This window comes from Paramacrobiotus metropolitanus, unplaced genomic scaffold (assembly GCF_019649055.1).
Source record: "Paramacrobiotus metropolitanus isolate TYO unplaced genomic scaffold, Prichtersi_v1.0 Parri_scaffold0000005, whole genome shotgun sequence".
Lineage (NCBI taxonomy): Eukaryota > Metazoa > Tardigrada > Eutardigrada > Parachela > Macrobiotidae > Paramacrobiotus > Paramacrobiotus metropolitanus.
In genome coordinates, this window is record NW_026570225.1 from 1,434,993 (window position 1) to 1,451,211 (window position 16,219).

At 40.6% G+C, this 16,219-nt stretch overlaps 5 protein-coding genes across 12 annotated transcripts; 3 read left to right on the top strand and 2 right to left on the bottom strand.

Annotated features, from left to right (window-relative positions):
* Positions 1–118: 118 nt before the first annotated feature.
* Positions 119–2,748, bottom strand: LOC129581021 (uncharacterized). Of its 5 annotated transcripts, XM_055471845.1 has the most exons (6): positions 2,683–2,727; positions 2,356–2,455; positions 2,082–2,282; positions 1,578–1,657; positions 1,011–1,446; positions 119–514 (listed from the first exon to the last, which is right to left on the bottom strand). In XM_055471845.1, the coding sequence occupies exons 3-6, from the start codon at positions 2,110–2,112 to the stop codon at positions 369–371; spliced, it is 693 nt and encodes a 230-aa protein (XP_055327820.1). In that variant the 5' UTR covers positions 2,113–2,282; positions 2,356–2,455; positions 2,683–2,727; the 3' UTR covers positions 119–368. The 5 variants fall into 5 exon arrangements, with proteins under 5 accessions (XP_055327820.1, XP_055327822.1, XP_055327821.1 ...); XM_055471847.1 differs by lacking the exon at positions 2,356–2,455 and having other exon boundaries at positions 2,683–2,748; XM_055471846.1 differs by lacking the exon at positions 2,683–2,727 and having other exon boundaries at positions 2,351–2,638.
* On the top strand, positions 2,685–7,689 carry LOC129581020 (zinc finger C4H2 domain-containing protein-like). Of its 3 annotated transcripts, none has more exons than XM_055471843.1 (5): positions 2,685–4,191; positions 4,522–4,775; positions 5,537–5,730; positions 6,834–7,023; positions 7,322–7,689. In XM_055471843.1, exons 2-5 carry the CDS (start codon positions 4,551–4,553, stop codon positions 7,439–7,441), a joined length of 729 nt encoding a protein of 242 aa, XP_055327818.1. In that variant the 5' UTR covers positions 2,685–4,191; positions 4,522–4,550; the 3' UTR covers positions 7,442–7,689. The 3 variants fall into 3 exon arrangements, with proteins under 3 accessions (XP_055327818.1, XP_055327817.1, XP_055327816.1); XM_055471842.1 differs by having other exon boundaries at positions 2,685–3,092; XM_055471841.1 differs by having other exon boundaries at positions 2,686–4,775.
* Positions 7,690–8,103: 414 nt separating this feature from the next.
* Positions 8,104–9,816, top strand: LOC129581272 (sigma intracellular receptor 2-like). Of its 2 annotated transcripts, XM_055472252.1 has the most exons (4): positions 8,104–8,218; positions 8,439–8,569; positions 8,721–8,865; positions 9,321–9,816. In XM_055472252.1, exons 2-4 carry the CDS (start codon positions 8,450–8,452, stop codon positions 9,608–9,610), a joined length of 555 nt encoding a protein of 184 aa, XP_055328227.1. In that variant the 5' UTR covers positions 8,104–8,218; positions 8,439–8,449; the 3' UTR covers positions 9,611–9,816. The 2 variants fall into 2 exon arrangements, with proteins under 2 accessions (XP_055328227.1, XP_055328226.1); XM_055472251.1 differs by lacking the exon at positions 8,104–8,218 and having other exon boundaries at positions 8,260–8,569.
* Positions 9,817–10,391: 575 nt separating this feature from the next.
* On the top strand, positions 10,392–12,750 carry LOC129580950 (cytohesin-1-like). Its single transcript, XM_055471721.1, has 3 exons — positions 10,392–10,997; positions 11,414–11,773; positions 11,959–12,750. Exons 1-3 carry the CDS (start codon positions 10,572–10,574, stop codon positions 12,418–12,420), a joined length of 1,248 nt encoding a protein of 415 aa, XP_055327696.1. The 5' UTR covers positions 10,392–10,571; the 3' UTR covers positions 12,421–12,750.
* A 419-nt stretch (positions 12,751–13,169) lies between these two features.
* LOC129581290 (uncharacterized) lies at positions 13,170–16,056 on the bottom strand. The gene is made up of 7 exons (XM_055472274.1): positions 15,549–16,056; positions 15,299–15,399; positions 14,966–15,052; positions 14,464–14,808; positions 14,261–14,380; positions 13,756–13,915; positions 13,170–13,657 (listed from the first exon to the last, which is right to left on the bottom strand). Exons 1-7 carry the CDS (start codon positions 15,745–15,747, stop codon positions 13,479–13,481), a joined length of 1,191 nt encoding a protein of 396 aa, XP_055328249.1. The 5' UTR covers positions 15,748–16,056; the 3' UTR covers positions 13,170–13,478.
* Positions 16,057–16,219: the final 163 nt, after the last annotated feature.

Here is a 16,219-nt window from a genome sequence, read left to right on the forward strand (position 1 = left end):
CCGACCGGTCAGCCTCTAATATGCAAGCCTACGAAGTTCAAGTCTTGTTTTACAAACATAACTTTTTTCATCAATATATGCCGCGCATCATTGTTCAAAAACTCAGTTTATTGCACTAGTTTCTTTCTTGTTGCTTTACTGTACAAATATGACTTCACACTCAGCATAACAAATACAATTCTTCATGAGATCAGACCATTTGCTGCCACGAAAAAAACAAAATTATAATCTTCACAGTGTTGTATCAGTAAAAGTAAAATTTGCTGATAAAAAATGGAACCAAAGCTTTCGGCGGCACATTGGAACCAGGCCAGAGGTGTCTTCAATTCACCGGCGAGAAAGAGCGTGATACTTAACACGGACATATATTAAAATTGATATTCCGCCTCGAAGAGCTCAAGGGTATCAGCTGTACTTGCTCTTCTTTTTTGCTGCAGTCGTGCATTGACTTTCAGGAGGACAAACAAGGTTAATGTTAATATCGTTCCCATTATCACAGCAGCTGCCAGTCCAGCTAAAAACATGAAAGGCAATTGAAGGCGTGGGTGTAACCATTTTTTCTAATCATCATAACTGACGCTAATCCGTTTCATAAATTTATTTTACATAAAATTAAAGCTCTAAAGGTGATGTAATTAAGCTTAAATTTAGATGTTAAAAAATCTACCATGCTACATAAAATTGACATCTTTTCTTTGAACAAGTGGAAAATTTTAGGAAAATCTAAACCTGTTTAGAAAATTCGAATTTGGAATTGGTCAGCAGAAGTTTGAGTTTGAAATCAAATTACAATTTGCCAATTAACCCTTAGCATTACGTTTACACAATTTTAACCTTTTAGTAAGTTTTAAAAGAAGAGCAGTTTTGTGAACTGAAACGTGATCCATGATACGACCTTGATAGGCACCCATATGCATAGTTTGACACAAAATTTATGGCAACATCGTCATTTCTACACACTCTAGTCAATATTATTCTCCTTATGGCTATTTTTTTCATCAAGTACTTACTAGCCGTATTTGCCGTGTGATGAAGAAATGCGATAAAATGTTGTTTGTCCTCCGGCGAGAAGTGCAGCGCATTGTCCATGGTACCTTCATCCAGCATGACAACGTGTGCGTAAATGGCTGTTCCGGTTAAGAGAACACTGATCCCAGTTTGCATTAAGATCACCGCAATCAGTAAACATCCGCTCTTCATCCGCACCGCAAACTTCCCCATGACACCGGTTACCAACATGATCATGGCGAAGCACACTGTCACTGTGGAGGCCACACGCGACGTCTGGAACGCTAAGGGATAAATCCGGAAGAATGTCCCCGATACCGGAAATGAAGAAAATGCCGACAAGCCGATGTAGAAAAAATACAGGGACAAACCAATGTAAAACAGGTAGAAGACGTATAAAAATAACTGCAGCCAGTTCAATCCGATTGACAGACGTCGCTATATAACCAAAGAAGCCAAAATAGTTATCAACATTACCAGAATGAGTTAGGTAATATAAAGGGAATTTAGCTTTCCCACCCACGCACACATGCATATTTTATAATCAATTTAAAATTGTATTCACGCACGGTAAAGGTCAGGTTTGCAAGGAGGATGTTTTTCCCAATCAGGTAATTAGGTAGCGGAAGTTGCAACATAATTATAGCAACTAAATAAATTTAAGCATTGTTAAAATTAACAGTCAAGAAATGTCAGCCAATATTAATTCAGCACCTTAGCCTCTACACCAGACCATGGAACACTGTTAGGGCTATAGTACTTACTACTACTCAGTCAGTAATACCTGCATGGACGTTATCGATGCAAATCTGGTTACCAAAAGTTTTCGTATAAGAAAGTTTGTGTCAAGCCGTCAACTGTGGTTAACTTTTAATAATAGATGAATCAGCAGCTTATTCATGCAAGCAAAAGGGACAAACCGAGATACAATATAAAATTTTTGGCAGATTCGTTCAAAACAATAATTAACAATTCTGTGTAACAAAAGTATCCGGCCTATATACATAGTCCAGCGAGTGTGGAAAATCACGAGGCGCACAAACTACATACAATTATAGAGTTTATATCAGTACCTGATAGAGATCGACCTCCACGGTGTTGCATCGGAACCAGTTCATCCTGGATTGCGCTTGTGCGCGATCATCGGCAGCAAATCCTGATAATCGTTATGTTTAGCCGTAATCTTTCCACCTTTACCGTTCTTCGGTTGAAGAAATCCGAGAACTTGTGCAGTCTAGATGCTTTATTACTCCAGCATGCTTGTTCAGCACCGTCTTTGTGATAAAATCAAGAATATTACGCGCACAAAGAGCAGGTTTGTAATCCACAGTAATGTGAGTACCTTACATTGTCTACACAGTTGGTAGAATAATTACGCTGACAGATTGGTTTCAGGTGGCAAAGCTTGCGTTTCCGCTTTTTACAGTGGTAGTGATACCGTGAACGCCTGCGAGCGGTAAAATGTATGCATACGCATGTACTGAGTTCCACGCCGGACGGTCAAGACGGAAAACTTGCTGTACAGTACTTACAGTCTAACCTGCACCGTAGAATAAAATACGGTACATATACGATTATATTACTGTATACATAGAACGATATCTTGCTCGCACAAAATGTATGTACACAGAGCAAATTAAATACTATTGCCAAGCTTTATGGAGCTTTACGTACCTAAATCCACCATTCCACACCCAGCGCACAGCGACGAACAACACAACAAAAGTCGTATTTGTAATCCCAAAACGGCAGTGAATGGATTTATAAGGCCATTATAAAGCGTTAACGAATCTGTAGTCCAACAATCCCACAGCGGGAGTATCGACTTCGTAAAGGGTAGAAAAGCGGTTGATATGCTCAGTGTGAGCGTACAATGTACATGGGCTATACACCGCTGAAATCATTTTGGCACTCCATAATTCTACGCAGCCCTTGATGTGCGGTTTTTCCCATTTAATCAGTCATTTATTTCCCATCTGGAGGATTTTTGTTTAATGACTTATCCCTTACATTTTCACCTCTCAACATTGTTTACTCTTATGTCACAGCGCCTCTGGAGCCTGGACAAACGGGCGTCATAAATGGCAAGCGCGGTGTAATGTTGTGTAACTCGAGTTCTTCCCGGATGACCTTCCCTTTTCCCTGTCAATACTATTCTTAGAAACACTTTAACATTCTCTTAAGACTTTCTGAATTAAATCGTTTTTGCAATTTAAATGTACTTATCTACCAAATTACTACCCCAATGTATCAAATAATTTATTTAAACTGCCGACAAGCTAGACGCCAGCGACAGACAGACAGTCTGACAAGTTATTTCATACCTGTACCCCGATGATACCATACTACCAAACTCGTTAAAGATTACTGTGTTTTATTTTACGGGTACTCGTACAATAGGTTCTGCTTCTAATTTTTTAAAAGCGCACAGTTCTGTATTAACGAGTGAACGAATACCTATAATGCCAAAAAAAGCGTGGCAAATTAATAGCGGTTATTAATTTTTTCCGCAAGTCCAAACAAATGTTGTGTCAATTCAGATCTTTCGAACATCTATACGATGTTTTATATGACCTAAGTCCTTAAGTAACGAAAATGTTAAGGAAACCAGCCAAACAAACTATGCTAATTGGTAGCAAAGATAATTAATTCCGTTTCGTATAGTTACCCTACCCGATTACGCCTTTGCGCGCACAAAATCGTTACCATTAATAATTTATTTGTTGATGTAAATGAACTAAAAATAGTTAAAGCGATCGCAAGCTTCGCGATTTTTTAATTGCAGCACATCGCAGTCCAAGGAACGTGATTTGCTTTGAAATTTTATGCACGTTTCATGCAGTATGAAAATGCTGAACGATGTTTCTTACCATGTACTGAAATACAACTACTCGCACATATGCAACCATGATTCTTTCTTTGTATGCGGAAAACTAATCGGCAAGGAATAAATTAGCGCCGATCGAAGAGGAATTTTATAGGGCCGCCACAGGGCACAGTTGTCTAAGCATGGTCGTATTTATTTGATGGGCATTGTCATTCACACATTCACAATCGTATGTACCAAGCGCTTTTCACGCCCGCTTGATCAGTTAGCATTAGAAGCCTGTATTAACATCTAACGCGAAAAAGCTCGGTTTGGATGGGCTGGTTGGATTATTTCTTCTCTTGTTGAATTCACAAGTCAGTTGAACATGCAGCCAGCTTGCAGATGCGGATTCCAGCATAGAGCGTAAATCCCATTAGGCTTTTCATTTGTGTTTCCACCGAAATGACTAAAGATTACTGTAGCAGCAGAGAGAAAGATTATCTTTCTCTCTGGTAGCAGTGTCAGTGCGCAAAGATCCGGGTTGTAGTGTTGGCATATAGTGCGCTTATCATAACTCTAACTAAAGTTATGAATATTCTGACATGCAACTTGCAAGTGCATGCAATATGATGTAAATTGCAAGTAATATGATGTAAATTTCTCGACAAATGCTTGAACCAAATTCGTAAATATGTCTATCGTAGCTACTATAACCTTAATATAAGCATCAGTTATGGCTACGGAAGAGGACTGGCTTCTGAAACTGGACACGCTGAAGGAACTGAAACTACAACATGAAAAATTGAGTGCCCTCATGGAAAATGTCAAGAATGTCCACAAGCTGCAACAAACCGAGAGCAAGTGTCTTAATGATTTTGATGCGGAAATCAAACTCCTTAGGCAAGAACTGGATCGACACGTGGAAATCATCAAATTGATCAACAAAGATATCGAAGATGTATGTGAAAATACGTATACAGGTGTCTGCAGTAATATAAGTGTTGTCGGTTTGCCGGATTTTATTGTATTGAAATCCTTCCTATTTTGAATTATTATGATACACGATATATTGTACACACGAGATTGGATGATGCTCAGATTATCAGACATAGACATATGTATAACGCAATTTATTAGATAATGATAATAAGCATGAATAATAATTGACTTATTTGAACGGCGAGCGCGCTTGCCTGTTAGCTTATGTAAAGATAAACAGCGTGCGAAATTAAACACCAATACAATAAATGTAAACCATGAAATTACCGGAAGACCGTCGTTAAAATCATAGAAGTGTTGAATTTAGCCTGAATTTAGCTTTTGTATTAGTATTAAAAAGTGTTCTGCTGTAAGTTTCTCTCGTATGTGTTGTTTGTCAATTGAGTCAATTCCCTAAACGATTATAGGATACTTAATTTAGACCCTAGTTTTTGTAATGGCAAAAATTATTTTGTAAATATCTCTGGCGTAACAAAATGTCCCCATATAATATAAGAGTATCTGTAACCGAAGGTGGCTTTAAAAAATCATGATGGCCGGTGTAATATGTATGCAGCTTTTTTATGACAAAAATTGTTATCGGGAACTCAAAATGAAGGTCTGTTGATACCGGAATTTGAATACCGCATGATGCACAGATATCCACACAAATCTATTGTATATAAAGAATGACGCGGTATCTGTACGTATAAAAAAAATTAATTAAAGCACTTCTTGCAGATGGATCGTATACACAAGCAAAGCAAGGAATACAGGGAAAAATTGAACCGGAACCTTCATGAATTGCTGGAGGAATATGTGCCTTTGAATGAGAATGTCAATAAACTCAGATCTGCATTGGATTTGGAAAGGCTACCTGAATTGGCGGAAGAGGGAATTCAGATACCAGCATCGGTTATCGCGGCAGCTGCCAGGTGAGCAGCTTTTACTGTGCGGTTCACAGTCGTTGTTGTTTTTACGACCAGACTCAGTATTGACTGCGAGTTAGAAGTATGGTAATAGTATTCGTTTATTGGTATATAAACGTGCTAACTGTCGTCAGTTTTCTCCTGTTTGTTAGTTCAGTATAAAGACTGTGGCGTTACTTAAATTAATATCGGTATACTTATTAATTAAGCTTTGTCATAGAAAGAGAACCCAGTAAACCTTTTTTACGTAATTGTTTTTGTATTGTACTGTTTGGCACGTTATATTGCAAAATCTTACTAGAATCTTATTAGAATTATTACAGGAAAATTTTAATTAGTTTTGTTCGATATTTCAAAAAGTTATGGTTAACATAGAATTGTAAATTTAGATTTTATACATATGGAGGTAATTCACCGCCACTTTCTTATTTCTAGAAAATTGCTGCTTAAATATAAATATTTGTTACGTGGTACTGCTGGCACAAGCATATACGACTGCAGCGCAGCTACGAGGATTACCGTAATTATCGAATTTGTGGCCCTGGGGTGCGAATAGTTCGAATGCCATGGCGGAGGGGCTTATTTCGGGGAGGGGGCGCAATTTCGGGGGGTGGCATTATTTTTCAAACGGTATATTTCGGAGATCGGGCATTGTTTTTCAAACAACTGCGCATCGTGTTCTAGCGAAACTGAATACAGTAGTTACCGGTATTATTGGCGGTATATATATGCAACTGCCCAACCTTGGGAGCAACATTTTAGAGTCTATACCTCTTAATACAGCTGTATGCCAACGAACACCGCATTATATTGATGTCCGTTAACTGTTTCTCATTAAATTACAACAACTTTTGCGGCTAAATTTTGCGGTATACCTATCATTTTGCGGCGCTCGACAATTTATTAACGGCTCCCTGGGGCGTAATTTCGGGGGTGGTCTTATTTTTCAAACAGGGTCGAGAAAGGGGGCTTATTACGGGGGGGGCTGTTATTGCGGGGAGGCGGGGCAAATCCGATAATTACGGTAAGTTCGAAGCAATTTTTTACTTTTCTTAATCCCACGAAGCCAGTGTGTATTCATGTTAGCAATTTTCTATGTTGCTGTGCAGGCACGAACAATTTTCCCGCTTCCCTGGTGGCTTTGCGGTCAGCAGTTCCGGTGACCTTGGCGCATTTCATCCTGTTTTGCCGTATAACCAAACGCATCCGCCCATGCAGCCTCTCCCGCCGAGCTCGCTTAACTCAGCCGCATTGGGAATCTGTGATTCCGGCTTTCGTCAAAAGCAGCCTCCAATGAAGGTGCATTACAATAATAATTACGGCATCGAATTCCTTTGTTAGCTCAGTACGCTTGGAGCGGCTAGTACTGTGTATCTTTGCCGCCATTGTTAGTATCTACAGAGTAGAAGCCAGCTAGCACTCCATCAGCGTTTCGCTTCATGAAATTTATCGTTTTGTGAAAACTTTTTTAAGCATCAGTACTGCCGAAATTCGAGCTTGTTCATTAATATTGGTGAGAACATAGCTTACGCATACAGAAAACAGACTCCATATTCGCATATAATTATAATATATATACATTCGACCTTTTTTACAGAAATGTCCAACCTGCGGTAACGATATCCACAGAAATGCACCGATATGTCCTATTTGCAAATCGAAAAGCCATTCAAAAAATCCGAAAAAGTCTAAGAAGAAGCCGCCGCCTCCCAATTAGACAGCATCGGTACTCAAAGGTGCATCTTCCAGAACACTGACTGCAGTCATTGTACAGATACAGTACTACTTACTGTCTTATGAGCAGTGAAAGACGTGAAAAAGTTTGCATTGTTAAAAATCTCCTTAAATGCGATGTCCTCCGATTCGATGTCCTTGTGCACATTTTGTTGCTGATATATGCCTCTCAAGCACGTACCGCTCATGATAAATAATGCTGTTGTCGCGGCCTGCAGTTTATTATGTACAAGTCCTACGGTATGAATAGTATTGATTACCATGACAAAATAAAAAAATATAGATATTAATCTGTAATTATGCTAGCATGTATGTACAAGTATATCAATACTTACGGTATGTATTTTTACATTGTAGTATCAAAGTCTTTATAGTAGTTTTATATAAACACATAACACACAAAAAACAGATATGGTTCAGTCAGCTTCCAAAATAGGTATTGTACTCGTATGTGCTGCAGGTGCTATCAGCACGTATCTACAACTTTTGCTGGACTTTAAAGGGAAACCGCACATTTGGTTAATAGTTTGACGTACATACATATACATGCACAAGTACAGAAAACTTTAAGGCATTCTCTATCAGTGATACGAATATTGTAAATCAAGCAAAATCAGCTGAGCCAGCAAGATTATTAACCTCGACGAAAAGATTGCCGCGTTGGAAGCCGGTTGAAAGTTTAAACTCACACATCACAATCAGGTTTGCCGTTTATCGAGCATAGGCCACCTGTTGAAGGGAGACAACCCATAGAAATACGGTACGTACAAAATTATGAATGCATACGACTGCGATTGAAATGCCGATAGGCGATAAAATTATAGCATTCGAAAACCTGCACATCGATTCGTTTATGGAGAACGTATACCGCAGTTCCTGCATGTTAGCAAAAGAACTTCAGTCATTTACTAATTTACACTGATTTATAAAATCCTTCAAAAGTGGGCGTTATTTTTATTTGTGTTTTTGATAAACCGCAGGCATCTGAAAAATGGCCATTTTCCAACGCATACGGGATTTTATTTATTCCGCATACTTCCTGGCCCACTTGGGCTTCGCTGCAGCTTTCGATGCGCAGTTAGTCTTAGACCGATCACTTTTCCCGAAACAGGTATGCTGCAAGAGGGGTACAAATGACATTGGTCCAATGTCAAGCTTACGCAAATGGAACTGGATACGTTCTTATAACCATTAATAACTGTTTTTTATGTACTGCATCATTTCTGTTCCCCATAAACTGCAGGTCTGCTTGTTAATTTTAGCTGGTTGATGCGCTTGACCAATATGTGAAGGAGTACAAAGATCCGTTTATTGCCAATCCTCCGCACTGGTTCAAGTCGCTGCTGTACGTGGAACTGGGCCTGCAAGTCCCTTTCCTGTTCCTTGCATTTTTCGGCTCCCTTGCAGGTAAATCTGTATACAGTGTATATGTTTGCTACTTTGGTGTTTTGCGGCTTTACAAATCTTTCGCACTAGAATAAATATTAAGAAAATAACTTTTACTTGTGTTTTGAATCTTTTCAGTTGGTTTGTGCCAACATAGCTGTTGTTATGTGAACTCACTATTGTGGAATATAATTTAAACCGGTTGCGATAATCAATGTACAGTCGAAGTACTGTTTAGTTCCGATATAGCGCACCCAACCATGTACTTGCTTACGCTAGTAATAATTTTATAATAGTGTTTATCAGGATACCCCGACCTTTTTTGCAATGATTATTACTGTGTTGTAGATACGAATCTTATTTTTATTGGTCTGTTCAATTTGTTAAGTGGCTGGTGCAGTCTTTTTCATATGGGCCATGGTTAATATTAATGATACAATATTATCATAATATTCTTACCGGTGTTTGCGTTTTAGGAGCAAGATGGATGCGTACACCCACTCTGATGTACTGCACCAGTGTTATTGTCATGGTACTTCCGCTCATCTCCCACATTATGCAAGGCACTTTTACCGGATCGGAAGTTGGACCTAAAACCGAAGACGAACGCGTGAAGCTCGCTGGCCTGTACGCCGCGTTCCTTGTGGCCGGTGTCGTTATCCTGCTGGACTACACCTTGCTGCGCTGCCCACGGACAACACCACCGACGCAAGCTCGCTTGCCCACTACCAAGGAAAAAGAGGGGAAAGATAAAAAGCGCAACTAGCGCAGCATGTGGATTCCCACCATTGTTGCAACACACTGAATGCAGTTTATAACATTAGAAGTTTATTGTGCAGTGCACATGAAAAAATTCTAGGCTGACGACGTTGCACCAGCTGATTGATTGTACGGGTTACGGACTAAGTTTGATTTTTACGTTTTTCAATTGACAAAGTTTTGATAACACCGCAAATAAAATACTACCTTCAAGCCTGTGTTAAGGTGGTTAGACGAATTTTATAAATAAGCACTTTGACGACCATAGTCCAACTGATGTCAGAATATTGTGCTAGGTCACTTAGGTATCAACTTGTATAGGAAGTACTCGAAGCTATCAGAGAATAAACACAAAATTTATAACTTTACTTAACCATGGAGCAAAATTAATAGAAATTTCGAACGCTCGATTAGCATTGTAGTTTAGACCGAAAGCGGTTTCCCAGATGTCGTCGGTGGCTTTTACGGTATTTTATTAATAAACACATTTATACAACAACATTGTTACTTATCAAACAGGACATGATTTATAAAAATACAAAATACTCGTATAAAAGATAGTAAGACTTCATTACCACCAGATTCTGAGATAGCCCTACTATTAGTACTAATCGTAAGTTAATACTGTATTTCCGTACCACGCAGTTAGTTGAACGTACCACGCAGACGCAAAATAACAGCGGAATCGAAAACCGAGTCACGGTGACGTCGGTGAGACGGCGGAAGTGAGCTCACATCATGACAGTTAGAACCACAACATTCGATAGCAATCAATCAGGTCATTTAACGGAAAAAACGCGTGACATACCGTAATACATACTGCATTTTTTAAATGACGATTTTGTTTACTGTGGTTGTGTTTATTTTGTTATTTAGATGTAAGCATCTCAGAGAAATTTAAATCCATCTTTTGCTGTTATTTTTAATATGGTAGTATAACACTTAACAGTACTGAGCATTGCAACGAAATGCCTACAGAACGCAACACCTCGTCTTTTCTCAGTTTGAGTTCTGGCAATGGCCGTTCTAGTCGAGGTAGTGGAACTACGAATTATAGTCAAACGGAACAGGAATCACTGGATCGCATACGCCGTGAAAAGGCATCCCTTCTTCAAGAAATCAAAACACTGAAAGATGAAATTGCTGATTGTGACTGGATTATTGAAAGACTGGACGTGGACGAGGATGGGCGGCCCAATTCTGAGCGACAATTTCTGATGCTTGGCAAGAAAAAGTTTAACTTGGATCCCAAAAAGGGCATCGATTATTTGGTGGACCACAAAGTGCTTCAGTTCACCGCTGAGGACGTGGCTAGATTTCTCTTTAATGGCGAGGGATTGGTTAAGGCAGCGATTGGGGACTACCTTGGAGAGCCTGATGCATTCAATCAGAAGGTACTAACAACAATGTGTTTTGCGCTCTTGATGTCAGTGTCACACTGATACTGTAATAATAATGTCTAAATATGGGTTTCTTCAGCTGAATTCTTACTGAAACTGAAAAAAATGCAGTTATGACATAAATCGATGACAGTGTGTGTGTGCTGCAGAATATTGAATGCAACTCATCGCTTGAGCATAATGTTTATTTTAATTTTTTAAGAATATTTCAGTACATGGTTACGGTAATTTTTACGTGAGTTTATTTTGCTTTTTGCGTACGTCCGTTTAGACGATACTCTGTAACAGAAATTGATTCTGCCTATGAAGTGCCATAATTATTATACTTATAACTTATCTCATATCTGTATAACATGAACATGAAATTGTTGGTATGCTTCTTCGTTGATACCTTTTGTACTTAATGACAGGTTCTAGAAGAGTTCATTCGGCTGCATACGCTTTCCAAAACCGATCTTGTGTCGGCGCTGCGGGTGTTCTTATGGAGTTTCCGTTTGCCCGGTGAAGCACAGAAAATTGACCGTATGATGGAGAAATTCGCGCAGCATTACTGCTCACAAAACGAGAGCGTTTTCGCTTCTGTGGATTGTTGTTACGTTCTCTCGTACGCCATCATTATGCTCAACACCTCATTGCATAATCGCGCAGTGAAGGATAAACAAACCGTTGAGAGTTTTATCAACATGAACCGCAGCATTAACGGTGGCGGTGATTTGCCCAGAGAAATGTTGGTGGCTATGTACGACAGCATTAAAAGCGAACAATTCAGGGTACGTAAAATTGTGCGCAATGCACTTAATGGATTCAATGGTTCTTTTCCGTTCAGCTTGGCCAGCTAATCGTTATCTCTCGTTTCACATCATTAGCAGTTTTCTTATTAATATTCTTCTGAAATACACAGTGGTGTAATGGCGCGGGTTACACTGTACTCATAATGTGATTCCGGTTTTTATAGATTCCGGAAGACGATGGCCACGAATTAGTACCGACCTTCGAAGATCCTGATCGCCAAGGATTTCTATGGAAGCAGGGTGGAAAATACAAGACATGGAAGCAGCGTTGGTTCGTATTAAACGATAGTGTTCTGTATTACTTCACTGCCCAGACGGACAAGGAGCCCAAAGGCATCATCCCTCTGGAAAACACTCAACTCCGTGAAATTGAAGATCGCGGTAAACCCTTCTGCTTCGAGCTCTATCTGCCTAATAGCCAAGTTGTGAAAGCCTGTAAGACGCAAAAAGACGGGAAGGTGATCACCGGCAGACATACCACGTACCGAGTTTCCGCGATGTCGGCACTGGAAAAAGAGGAATGGATGAGGGCCATTAGGTCATGCACGAGTGACAATCCCTTTTTGGGTATGCTGCAGGAGAGGAAGAGAAAAGCCCAAAAATTCTATCACGGCGTCGTACAGTGAACAAGTACAATTCTAGTGTACTTGTCAAGTGGTTGATCTTTGCTTCCGGTGGATAAATCTGTTTTGCTGTAATGCATTGTTGTCTGTTCTTTTGTGCCTGAAATTACGTTAAGTAACGGTGTCGCTCAGATCTGTACGAGTACAATGGCGGCTAGCAACTTTTTCACAGATGTTCGGCGATCTCTTACCACTGAGTTCGGTTTGGATTGGAACTGTTATGGAATCTTCCTGTTGACTTGTGCGTGTGCTGGGCCTTTCTTGACGTTTCCGTTTAGCTTCTGTTGTAATAGGAGCTTCCAATTCTTGTGGATTAGATTAAAATGGTTGTTCACTTTGTTGTGATCGCAGCAGAACCCGATGACATACCGTTAGATATACCACCTACGAGTACGATATTCTGGGAGATCGAGATTATTTTGACCACCCTTCAGTTTCCGAACTTCCTTCTTCATAACAGTCTTTACGAAGTTTCTCTAATAGTAGAAATACTAAACCCCGGTGACCATAATTATAAATTTACGATACATATTCTATTAGTTTGGCATTCGGCGACGCCCTCCCTTCGCTCTTAGTTGTACGGCTACGGTACAATGTAAGCCTACGGCTTTGTAATGTAAGCCTACAAATTAATTTGGAAATTTAAGTGGTGTTAGCTTGTGAGATGTGATCTCGAGCCGAAGATCTAAATTTGCGTCCCTTCGCTGCAGAAGCCCAGATTAACTGCACTCAGTTTTAAACACTCGAAAAACTTCTCATAATCTCATTATTTATTATTTCAAACAAAATCTATATAAGCGTCGCCTGTTAACAAGATCCTAAAACAGCAAAATTTCTACATTTGCCATAAAACGAAATCAATATTTCTGGTATACTCATACTCATACTGCCTGAAGAGCTAACTAATAGTTCAAGCCGTTGCTTGCGAAGATAAGAAATCCGAAAATTAAAATCATAACATAAACTGTAACTCACTATTTCTGTACAGGTCAAAGTATAAAACAGCAAAAACCGCATCTCTCAACCTACAACTCGTCGGATGCGTAATCTACGAGTAGGTATCACTCCACATCGCTCTCCTCATCAGTAAGGCGTTCTTCTTCGTCAACGTCTGCGATCGATCCCGCCGATGGAACAAACGGCTGGTAAGACACTTTCTTCGCGTTGCCAAAGACTCGGGAGAGAGACTTATCATTCGGTACCGGGCAACGCCTGTTAGCACAATAATCGCGGACAAGGCCTACAACGACATCCAAATAAATGTACTAGTACTTCTATACTTTCTTTGTTGCTTGAGTAAACATCTGGAGTGCCCCTGCACAAGAACCAGATATTTACCGACAGCTACCGCCAATCGCTCCTGATCTATCAATGGACGATGCGTGCTTCTCGCGCCACCCGGAGTTGCAGATGAGTTAGCTAATTCCTCTTTCGAAAAAAGTGTATGCAACGCCAATGTGAAAGCTGCAGATACGTTAGGTTGGTTTCCAATAGCCACCTGTAACCAAAATCAATACAAATTTAAAACCAACAGGATTTAACTGGCAACGTGTGGATGCAAAATACTACGTATAATATTTCAAGGAAAACAGAGTGTAAACAAGAATAAAAGAGAGTAGATAAAAGTAATTATTGTTATAAAATATAAATAAGTAAGAACAGAACATAAAAGCTGATGTGAAAAGTAGTGCCACGTGCAGCATAATATCGACATTTTTTTATTTATATATTTTGGTATTAATAATTTCCATTTCTGCTTGTAATAACAACATTTTACATCCATTCGGTTTTCAAGCAAATAATTTACTGTTTACCAAGTAACCAAATTTTCCCAACACTTCACCTGCAGTGCGCCAACCGGTACCCCCATCACAGATTTCAGCGCATCGATTTTCGGGGCCGGCGATTCTGGTTTGAACAAGTTACCGCAGAATTTCGGGAACTGGTGGCTTGCGCGTTTTTTCTACAATAAATACACTGGAAAATCACCGGAAACTCGAATACAATAATCAGGAAGTTAGAAGGATAACCGAAGTTAGAACGTACCACCAACCGGCTCACATCCGTCTCCGATTCAGCCCGACGACGCTGCGATCCCCGTACAATAGAAAGACGCTCAGCACGGGAGCCATGAGCCGGTCCCATCGAAGCCACAGAGCGTCCCCGCTGTCGTAAAGCAGACCGCAGAGGAGGAGATCTTTCCTCCACGGAACTCTTCAGGGGCATCAGTGTGTAGTTCGGCAGTGAGGCGCTGCTCTGCTCATACGGATGAGGCATCGGCGAACTTCCTCCGGAAAAACATTCCTCCGCATCTTCATCCATCGGCGCCGTCAGTCGGTCACGATAACGCGTGGGATACGGACTGTGGATGCCGCGACGGGGAGACGACGCCTAATAGACATGAAGCAGGAGAAATTTGTCGGTTTTAAATAAGAGAATTTCACCCATGCAAAAGTTCACCATCCACACTACTGTACTCATGTCAGTTATACTCCGTATCTACGAACAGCCTCAAAGAGTGATTCAACATTAGTCAAACACTATTTACCGGCGCCAGAAAACTTGACCGGGTAACTTTCCTCTGTTCTGCTTTCTTTTGTGTTTCTGTTCTTGGTTTCGGTGCCGTGTGAGCCACCTACAACGGTCAAGATGTAACCGGTGCGCCGGTACGAGTCTACGCATACGGGATACGGATATCAAACGAACTCGAGAACGGTAACAGGCAGCATGCGAATTGGGCATTGTGCGGCAGTTGCAAGATGCAGCACCAATGCCAGTGGCAGTAACCGTGCCATAAACAGAGTGTCCAGATTGTTAATAAACTGCGCATACAACTAAAATCACCGTATATATGACACTATGTCGGACTCGAGCACTGTACCTGCTGCTTTAGTTCATCGGCCCAACGTCGTCCCTTATCTTCATACATCTCCTCCCGCTCGGCTGAGAGCTCCGCGACGCGCAGCTCCTCCACAGTTTTACCTAAAACCCAGACACTGAAAATCGTATTGCTCACTGCCGCATTCCCATGTCACCCAGTAACGTACACACCACAACGGTACGTCGTGGTCAGGCAAATCACAAATGCGAACAAAACGGTTGCGGTGCAGGACAGAATGCCGTTTATTTACCTTTGGTTATGTGCAATACGATGCATCGGCTTTCCACGTTCCGATGTTTTCCCAGACAGACGGTCTTCTCCGAGATCAAGCCACCGTGGAGCGACTTCAGGTTCTGCAGAGGAACCGCCGCCACGAACGAAAACAACTTCGCTGGCTGCACTTCAGCCTCATGGAAAAACACCAATGCGCTGCCGTTATTTGATTCCATTGTCGCACAGCGAGCGGTAAGAGCGATTAGCAACCGAATTAGTAATTCTAAATACTAAAAGTAGTGACTATCAGTAAACGTTCAAAGTCAATTAAAAATTCTGGAAATTTATGATGACAACCGTTCCATTGTCGGGGACGCAATGAAATACGCAAGTGCAAACCAAAAGGGATCACCAATCACTACTTCATCGAGACGCACTGACGATGAGATTGGTCATCAACCTGAAAAACCGCGGAAATTCTAAATTCTCTGTGATCGGATGCACATGGTGAGACGAGAGCGACAAAATTGTACTATGTAAATAGTCCATACACGCTCGGCGAGCTTACGTTAGGAATACAAACCACCTACTACAACAAGCAGTCGCCAAGCTTGCTTCGCGCCAAGTATGAGAACTTGCCAAAATGTGAAGTATGGGTGTCCTGTGTCCATAAGACCATAACTATTTATTTATTTATTTGTATAAAAA